Below are 10247 nucleotides of genomic sequence, written 5' to 3'. Positions count from 1 at the left end.
TACTGTTTTATTTTGTTAACGCTCCACAGTACCACGCATTCCAGACTAGTGGGCACTGAGAACAATGGCACTGTCACCTTCAACTTCTTTTTCCGTGTAGCTTGCTCGCCTTCCATCGGATAAAGGCCCGACTTTGAGCCGGAATCACAGCACACTGCAAGGTTCAGCATCCTTTAAGAGGAGCGGTCAACGAGCACGGCTGGGACCCAGGGCACAGTCCGATATCCGTTAACCGCGCCCCAGGCTCGGCTCGTGCGCGGCCGTCACGTGCCCCCAAGAAACAACGCCCTTCCAATGACGTCATCCCGGTGACAGCACTTGGGCGGCCACTCGCGGAGAGCGGCGTGTCGCCGCAGGGTGCTCGCAACGGCCCGGAGCAATGTGGCGGCTGGGTGCAAATCAGAGCGAAGACGTCTTCGACGAGGAGGCGGATGAATTGCGGCTGTCCGCGAACGAGTGGAATATCTCTATGGGGCAACGGCTAAAGGTATCCGGGGTGGAACCGCCCGGTAGAGGTGGAGGTTCGGGCCTGTACATCGTATCTTGTCTGTCTCCCTGAACGAGACCGAACGCGTGCATTTCCCCTGTCGCTTCGTGCACGCGCTCTCTGAATGCGCGTGCTGGTGATCGCGCGCGCCAGTTTACCTCACGTTTTGCTAGTCGAGATGCACGATACAGATGTTGGAAAGTCGTTATATTATTAGCTCGACTGTAGCAGATAGATGAATAGTTGCCCGGAATTTCAATGTTAAATACGTAGTCTAACTTTTGAGTAAGTATTTAATAAGCCACTTATTTGCCCCTCACACCTCAAACCCATTTAAATCCCCGAGACCCTGACCTGACACCCCACCAGAAACCAACACTCTGAATGGATCATGACACCACCGAAACAATGTTGGCTGCTTGAATGAGACTTTGACTCTGCTATATCTACCCTTTCAAGTAGACTTAAAATATCCCTTTGGCGTTATTTGAACAAGCCCAGGAATGTTCTGGCTAACGCCTATCCTCCAGGCTCGGTTTGAGTCATTCAACTTGGGTGCCCTGAGGGTGTGTATGATCTCCTGGAAGGTTGTGATAACACAGCACGCCAGGCAGCATCAGAGGAGCAGGAAAATTGACGTTTCGAGTCGGGACCCTTCTTGTCGCAACCCGAAACGTCAACTTTCCTGTTCCTCCAGCATCTGCAGTTCTTACTACTACTGTGAAGGTTGTGGTTTTTGTTCTGGTAATATTGTATATGAGGATTTCCAGACTCACTTCATGCTGTAAATGTTCTTTTTTTTCTACGTTACTTTACAGTATCCCCTTTCCCTCCCTACTTCATTTTGTTCTGTCCTTCCCCTGAAAAGAAAACTTTCAATTTTACTTTCAAGCTCTCAATTGTCTAGCTGTTCATTCCCCATGAAAGTTTTACAGCCTATTGGCCTACCCATCTAGTGTCACCTCTCTCATTTGCTTCACTCCCTGTTAAAATGATTGCTTCTCACTTCCTGGCCACTCCCACTGATACAGCTGTCATCTCTGCTTCTTTCAGTCCATAAACTTGAATATTTTACTGGTTTAGACGTTCATCATCAGGATCATAAGACATAGGAGCAGAAGTTAGGCCATTTGGCCCATCGAGTCTGCTCTGCCATTCAAACATGGCTGGTAAGTTCCTCAACCCCATTCTCCTGCTTTCTCCCCATAACTCTTGATCCCCTTGATAATCAAGAACCTATCTATCTCAGTCTTAAATGTACTCGATGACCTGGCCTCCACAGCCTTCTGTGGCAGTGAATTCCATAGATTCACTTTCTGGCTGAAGAAGTTTCTCCTTATCTCCATTCTAAAGGGTCTTCCCTTTACTCTAAGGCTGTGCCCTTGGGTTCTAGACTCTCCTACCAATGGATGCATCTTCCCAACATCTACTCTGTCCAGGCCGTTCAGTACTCTGTAAGTTTCAATTAGATCCCCCCTCATCCTTCTAAACTCCAATGAGTATAGTCCCAGAATCCTCAAACATTCCTCATATGTTAAGCTTTCCATTCCTGGGACCTCCTCTAAACCCACTCCAGGGCCAGTACATCCTTCCTGAGATATGGGGCCGAAAACTGCACACAACGAAACATCATGAAACCCTTACTGTCTCACTACTTGTCTCCATTCTAAACTGTTGTCATAAACCCATATTGAATCATAGAATCCCTACAGTGTGAAAACAGGCCATTTGGCCTATCAAGTCCACACCGACCCTCTGAGGTGCAACTCACCCAGACCCACCCCCCTACCATATCCCTGTCACTGTGTATTTCCCATGGCTAACCCACCTAGCTTGCACATCCCTTCATACTATGGGCAATTTAACATGGCCAATCCATCTAACCTATGCATATTTAGACCATGGGAGGAAACCAGAGCACCTGGAGAAAACCCACGCCAATACGGGGGGGGGAATGTAGAAACTCCACACAGATGTGTTGACAGTTCCAGATGAACTGCATCCTCCACCCTTTCCTTCAAGAGCAAGACACTCACTGGTTTCTTGGTCACTAAAATTGACACCATCATTTCAGCTGCATCTGTTTCTTTCTCTGTCCCTGCCCACCAAACATACTCCTACTAAAGTTCCCCTGTTCTAGCTCTAAATCTCCACCTTTAATTTATTTCTTTCTGCTCATATCCTGCTTTCACTTCTTGCTCTCTGGATCTTATTCTGACCTAGTGAGGAGACAGTGGTTTAGTGGTCATGTCACTGGACTAGATCACCAGATGCCTATGCTAAAGCACAATGGGTGCCTGTTCAAATGCCACTGTGCCAGCGAATGGCATTTAAAGTCCATTAATAGATCTGGAATTGAAAGCTACCTTTTTTAACTGTGACTGTGAAATTTAATTAGTTGTTGTAAAAACACATCTAGTTCACTAAAGACCTTTAGGTTAGGAAAGGAAATCTGCCGTCATTGCCTGGTTTGGCCTACATCATTCCAGATCCACAGCAATGCAGTTGACTCCTAATTCCCCTCTGAAATAGCTGAGCACTCTGTTCAGGGGCAAATGGGGATGGGCCACAAATCTTAGCAATCTCAATGATGTCCACATCCCATAATAATAAAGAAAACAGCTAATGATCAACTTCCCTTTCTAGCCCCTGTTTTTAGCTGTTCCCTCTCTTCAAATCTGCTATCATTAACCACTTCTCAATAAAAAAAAAAATTCTTGATCGATCAGTTCCCTCAAACTGTTGCCCAATCGCAAACATTTTGTTGCGCTGCAAAGTTGTTGAAGATTATCTCAAAGTCCATGTACGTCTTTTCCAAATCTGCAATGTGGAATCTCTGCGATCAGACTATTTCCCCTCCCACAACACTGCAGTGGCCTTCATCAGTGTCACAAGTGATATAATGTGATCATAGTAAGCCTCTTCTTTCTTTGTATTCTTCACCTATCTGGAGCCTTCGACAATGTTGACAATATCACTTTGGTTGCACATGGGACTGCCCTTGACTGGTTCCATTGTTATTTATTAAGTCCTAGGCAGAGAGTCAATTACTTCTGTTCCCACTTACACTGTTACCCCTGAAGTTCCATCATTAAATCATTCATAAATCTCATCTACATGCTGCCTGTTAGTGGCATCAATTGTTCATATTCCAAAGACGAGATGACAATATCTGTGCCTTGCTATAACTCCCATCAATTCCCACGCTCTGTCAGATAACTTGATAGACAAACAAAAATTTCCTCTACTTACAGTGAATGTAGAATTTAGGACTGTTCTTGGTGATGGTTGAGAGATGATTTGTTAGTAGTGTTCAAAATCTTTAGAGATTTGGCAGAATAGATGAAAATAAATTACATTAGCGGAAGGATCACAAATTAGAGGGCGCAGGCATAAGGTAACTGGCAAAAAGAAGCAATTGTGACAGAATGAGATGGTTAGGATTTGGAATGCAATGCCATGTTCAAAAGCAAACTGGATTGTTTTCCGAAAAAGGAAAATCTATGAGCTACAGGGAAAGATGGGTGTGATACTGAGAGTTATCGTTGCAAGAGACATGATAGGTTGAATGGCCTCCTTTCCTGTGTGTAATGATTCTGTGAACTGTGTTGATAGCATTAAAACTATTGTCTTTGGTTCTCTCAAAATCTGTTCTCTCTCTCCCTGATTACTGTCTGAGGCTGAGACCATTTACAACCTTAGCATCCTATTTGATCTTGAGATGAGCTTCTAATCACATTCACTTCGGTAATATTCTCTCCCTGCCCTACCTTAGTTTTTTTCCTGAGACCAGCATCCATACCTTTGGAATCCTCAAGTCTGAAGACAACAATGTTCTGGTTTGACCTCCATCTTCCACCCTCCGTAAACCTAAACTCATTCAAAATTCTGTCCGTATCCCAATGAATGTTTTTTTTTTCTGTTTATCTATATCTGCTGTACACACTGATTACATTATCTTCTGGACTGCACCACTTCAGCTTCAGTGTTCTGATACTTGTTCCCAATTTCTTCAACACCTTTTACTCTAATCTGCTTTGTACTGTCTTCTAAGGATGCAGGGTACACCATTTAAGATTGAGATGGGGAGAAATTTCTTCACCCAGAGAATGGTGAGTCTGTGGAATTTGCTAACAAGAAAACAGTCAAGGCCAAAACATTGTTCGATTTCAAGAAAGCAGGAACTGCAGATGCTGGAGAATCTGAGATAACAAGGTGTAGAGCTGGATGAACACAGCAGGCCAAACAGCATCAGAGGAGGAGGAAGGCTGACGTTTCGGGCCAAGACCCTTCTTCAGAAATGGGGGAGGGGAAGGGGAAGGGGAAGGGGGTTCTGAAATAAATAGGGAGAGAGGGGGAGGCGGATAGAAGATGGATAGAGGAGAAGATAGGTGGAGAGGAGATAGACAGGTCAAAGAGGTGGGGATGGAGCCAGTAACGGTGAGTGTAGGTGGGGAGGTAGGGAGGAGATAGGTCAGTCCAGGAAGGACGGACAGGTCAAGGGGGGCGGGATGAGGTTAGTAGGTAGGAGATGGGGATGGGGCTTGGGGTGGGAGGAAGGACAGGTTAGGGAGGCGGGGACGAGCTGGGCTGGTTTTGGGATGCAGTAGAGGGAGGAGAGATTTTGAAGCTCGTGAAGTCCACATTGATACCATTGCGCCGCAGGGTTCCCAAGCGGAGTATGAGTTGCTGTTCCTGCAACCTTCGGGTGGCATCGTTGTGGCGCTGCAGGAGGCCCAGGATGGACATGTCGTCTGTGGAATGGGAGGGGGAGTTGAAATGGTTCGCGACTGGGAGGTGCAGTTGTTAGTGCGAGCTGAGCGTAGGTGTTCTGCAAAGTGGTCCCCAAGCCTCCGCTTGGTTTCCCCGATGTAGAGGAGGCCACAACGGGAACAGCGGATGCAGTGTGCATTAGCAGATGTGCAGGTGAACATCTGCTTGATGTGGAAAGTCTTCTTGGGGCCTGGGATGGGGGTGAGGAGGGAGGGGGTAGGTGTAGCACTTCCTGCAGTTGCAGGGAAAAGTGCCGGGTGTGGTGGGGCTGGAGGGGAGTGTGGAGCGGACAAGGGAGTCCCGGAAAGCGTGGTCCCTCCAGAAAGCAGATAAGGCTGGGGAGAGAAAAATGTCTTTGGTGGTGGGGTCGGATTGCAGGTGGCAGAAGTGTCGGAGGATGATGCATTGGATCTGGAGGTTGGTGGGGTAGTACGTGAGGACGAGGGGGATTCTGTTTTGGTTGTTATTGCGGGGAGGGGGTGTGAGGGATGAGTTGCGGAAAATGCGGGAGACACGGTTGAGGACATTCTCGACCACTGACGAGGGGGGGGATGTTGCGGTCCTTGAAAAACGAGGACATCTGAGATGTACGGGAGTGGAATGCCTCATCCTGGGAGCAGATGCGGCGGAGGCGAAGGAATTGGGAATAGGGGATTGCATTTTTGCAGGAAGGTGGGTGGGAGGAGGTGTATTCTAGGTAGCTGTGGGAGTCGGTGGGCTTGAAATTGATATCGGTTTTTAGGTGGTTGCCAGAGATGGAGACAGAGGTCCAGGAAGGAGAGAGAGGTATTGGAGATGGTCCAGGTGAACTTAAGGTTGGGGTGGAAGGAGTTGGTGAAGTGGATGAACTGTTCGAGCTCCTCGTAGGAACCCTGCAGCCCAATGGTATCAATGTGGACTTCACAAGCTTCAAAATCTCCCCTCCCTCTACTGCATCCCAAAACCAGCCAGCTCGTCCCCGCTTCCCTAACCTGTCCGTCCTCCCACCTATCCCCTCCTCCCACCCCAAGCCCCACCCCCATCTCCTACCTACTAACCTCATCCCACCCCCTTGACTTGTCCGTCCTCCCTGGACTGACCTATCTCCTCCCTCCCTCCCCACCTACACTCACCTCTACTGGCTCCATCCCCACCTCTTTGACCTGTCTGTCTCCTCTCCACCTATATTCTCCTCTATCCGTCTTCCATCTGCCTCCCCCTCTCCCTATTTATTTCAGAACCCCCTTCCCCTCCCCCATTTCTGAAGAAGGATCTAGGCCCGAAACATCAGCCTTCCTTCCTCCTCTGATGCTGCTTGGCCTGCTGTGTTCATCCAGCTCTACACTTTGTTATCTCGATTTCAAGATGTCAGGTATAGCACTTGAGGCGTCAAAAGATATGTGGGAAAAGCAGGAACAGGCTATTGAGTTGATGATCAGCCACAATCATAATGAATGGTAGAGCAGGCTCCAAGGGCCAAATGCCTCCTCCTCCTCCTACTCCTGTATGTTTCTATGTCTTCAACCCTCTGAAATCTCTGCCTGATTGTGCATTCCTTTTTTAACTGCTTTAGCTGCATAGAAACTCGGGTCTAGAATTCTTGGCCTAAATCCCCATACCTCTGTTTCTAAAGTATTTCTTAAAACTTACCCCTGACCAAGCTTTTGCTCATTGTCTTAATGTCTCCTTAGGTGGCTTAGTAACTCTTCTGTGAGACTTAAAATCTAAATATGTCTTAGAACATTTTACTAGCTCAAAGGCACTACATAAAGTAAGTTGCCATTGAGTAGGCCGTCTAGCCCTTTGTGAAATGATCAGAGTTCTTGATGGGAAGTTGCGTCTTCTGATTTATTCATCAGGTAGCATAGCCATTACGTTTCTGTACTCTGAGCTGAGGTGAACTTCATAACTCTTATTCATATGTTGGAAGCACCATTTGTGGATGGATGATGCATCAAATATCATGCTTAGTGTTATTGTCCAGCTATTGGTCACTGATTGAGTCACTGGTTTCCAAATATTTATTTCTAGGAAGGCTATAGGGATGGGCTAAATGCTGGCCGAGAATCCACCTTACAACGTGGTTTCAATCAAGGTTACCAAGAGGGTGTGAAGAAAATGTTAGTTCCAAGTCAAATGAAAGGGCTTCTGAGGTGAGAATATAACCGAGGAAACTTAAGTATTGTGCTCATTTGTAGTTTTGTCTAATTATTTACGAAAGATGCCATGATTGTTTTTAAAAAAAAAAACATGCACACACAATTTATAGCACAGGAACAGACTATTTGGCCCAATTGGTCTGTACTCCATAAATGCTGACTCTCTCGCATCTTATTGGATTTATTGGAGGCTATCTTATATTTCAGATACCTGCTTTTGAATTCCCCACAAATGGGAATATCTTTTATTGGTCTACCCTAACAGATCCTTTCATACCTTTAAAGAAACCTGAGAGTAGATTGATTGGGGTGGTAATTGGCTGTGTTGGATTTGTTCTGCCTTTTATGTACAGGAACTACCTGGGCAATTTTCCACATTGTTGGATAGATGCCAGTGTTGTAACAACTGCACGAGCTTGGCGAGGGAAATGGCAAGTTTTGGAGCACTAGTCTTCAATACTATTGCTGGAATTTTGTCAGGGGCTATAAGCTTTGCGTATCCAGTGCCTCCAACAGTTTCTTGATATCACATGGAGTGAATGGAATTGGCTGAAGCCTGACAACTGTGATGTTGTAGATCACTGGAGGGAACTGAGATAGATCATCCACCCGGCACTTTTGGCTGAAGATTGCGGTGAATGCTTCAGCCTTATCTTTTGCACTGGGACAACAAGGTGCAGGGCTGGATGAACACAGCAGGCCAAGCACCATCATAGGAGCAGAGAGGCTGACGTTTCGGGCCTAGACCCTTCATCAGAAAAGGGGGAGGGGAAGGAGGTTTTGAAATAAATAGGGAGAGTGGGAGGCGGATAGAAGAGGGATAGAGGAAAGGATAGGTGGAGAGGAAACAAACAGGTCGAAGAGGCGGGGATGGAGCCAGTAAAGCTGAGTGTAGGTAGGGAGTTAGGGAGGGGATAGGTCAGCCCAGGGAGGATGGACAGGTCAAGGGGGCGGGATGAGGTTGGTCGGTAGGAGACGGAGGTGCGGCTTGAGGTGGGAGGAAGAACAGGTTAGGGAGGCAGGGACGAGCTGGACTGGTTTTGGGATGCGGTGGGGGGAGGGGAGATTTTGAAACTTGTGAAATCCACATTGATACCATTGGGCTGCAGGGTTCCCAAGCGGAATATGAGTTGCTGTTCCTGCAACCTTCGGGTGGCATCGTTGTGGCACTGCAGGAGGCCCAGGATGGACATGTCGTCTGAGGAATGGGAGGGGGAGTTGAAATGGTTCGCAACTGGGAGGTGCAGTTGTTTATTGCGAACCGAGCGTAGGTGTTCTGCAAAGCGGTCCCCGAGCCTCCGCTTGGTTTCCCCGATGTAGAGGATGCCACACTGGGTACAGCGGATGCAGTATACCACATTGGCAGATGTGCAGGTGAACATCTGCTTGATGTGGAAAGTCTTTTGCACGGATGTGTTGGGCTCTTGCATCATTGAAGATGGGGGTATTTGTGGAGCTGCTTCCTGCATTGAGTTGTTTAATTGTCCACCACTGTTCAAGATTGCATATGGCCAGACTGCAGAGTTTGGAGCTAATCTATTGGTTGTGGGATCACTTAGCTGTGTCTATCACTTATTGCTTATGCTGTTTGGTACACAAGTAGTTCTGTTTGGTAGGTTCAAAGGTCTGAGCAATGAAGGCAAGAGTGCTAAACATCTTCTTAACCACCCTGTCTACCTGCGACACAAATTTTCAAAGAATCAAGAATCATGAACCATGAACCTTGAACCCCTAAGTCTCTCTGTTCTACAACACTACCCAGGGCCTCACCATTAATTATACAAGTCCTGCCTTTGTTTGTTTTACCAGTCTTCAACCAATTCCATTCGGTCCACATGATATCAAGACACTGAATACTCAAAGCTATGGGCCCAGGCAACATTCCACTGAAGACCTGTGTCACAGAACTGCACCCCCAGCCAAACTGTTCCAGCACAGTTACAACCCTGGCATCTGTCTGATAATGTGGTAATTGCCCACTGGGGTACTGCGCACAATAAGCAAGATAAATCCAACCTGCCCAATGACCACACTGTTAGTTTACTCTTGATCATCAGCAAAGTAAATGAAGGGGTCGTTGACAGTGCTACCAGGTAGCACTTATGAAGGAAATGACCTGCTGTAACTCGGTTTGGTTTCAGCCAAGGCAGCTCAGCTCCTGACCTCATTACAGCTCCAGTCCCATAATGGGCAAAAGAGCTAATGTGAAAGTGACTGCCTTAGACATCAGAAGCAATATTTGACAGAGTATGGCATCGAGGAGCTCAAATAAAACCTGACCACACCGAGAACTTAGCTGAAATCGTCCTCACCCTCAACAACTTCTCTTTCAATTCCTCCCACTTCCTACAGACAATGGGGGTGGCCATGGTACACACATGGGCCCAAGCTATGCCTGCCTCTTTGTAGGTTACGTGGAACAATCCCTCTTCCGTGCCTACACTGGCCCTAGACCCCACCTCTTCCTCCATTACATTGACTGCATCGGCGCCGCCTCGTGCTCCCACGAGGAGCTCGAACAGTTCATCCGCTTCACCAACACCTTCCACCCCAACCGTAAGTTCACCTGGACCATCTCTAATACCTCTCCTTCCTGGACCCCTCTGTCTCCATCTCTGGCAACCACCTAGAAACTGATATCCATTTCAAGCCCACCAACTCCCACAGCTACCTAGAATACACCTCCTCCCATCCACCCTCCTGCAAAAGTGCCATCCCCTATTCCCAATTCCTTCGCCTCCGCCGCATCTGCTCCCAGGATGAGGCATTCCAGTCCGTACATCCCAGATGTCCTTGTTTTTCAAGGACCGCAACTTCCCACCATCATCACCCCCCCCCCCCCCCCCCCC

At 47.5% G+C, this 10247-nt stretch overlaps 1 protein-coding gene across 1 annotated transcript in view; it reads left to right on the top strand.

The window, feature by feature from the left end:
- The first annotated feature begins 377 nt into the window (after positions 1–377).
- The window catches only part of otulina (OTU deubiquitinase with linear linkage specificity a), an 11910-nt gene continuing 2040 nt past the window's right edge, over positions 378–10247 (top strand). The window contains exons 1-2 of the mRNA XM_048596280.1: positions 378–487; positions 7271–7392. Coding sequence (XP_048452237.1) covers positions 380–487; positions 7271–7392 — 230 coding nt within the window. The 5' untranslated portion in view covers positions 378–379. The remainder of the gene's footprint in view (positions 488–7270; positions 7393–10247) is intronic.

Source organism: Rhincodon typus, chromosome 4 (genome assembly GCF_021869965.1).
Source record: "Rhincodon typus isolate 14 chromosome 4, sRhiTyp1.1, whole genome shotgun sequence".
NCBI lineage: Eukaryota > Metazoa > Chordata > Chondrichthyes > Orectolobiformes > Rhincodontidae > Rhincodon > Rhincodon typus.
The sequence above is the reverse complement of the archived record's forward strand: the minus strand, read 5'-3'. Positions and strand labels throughout refer to the sequence as shown.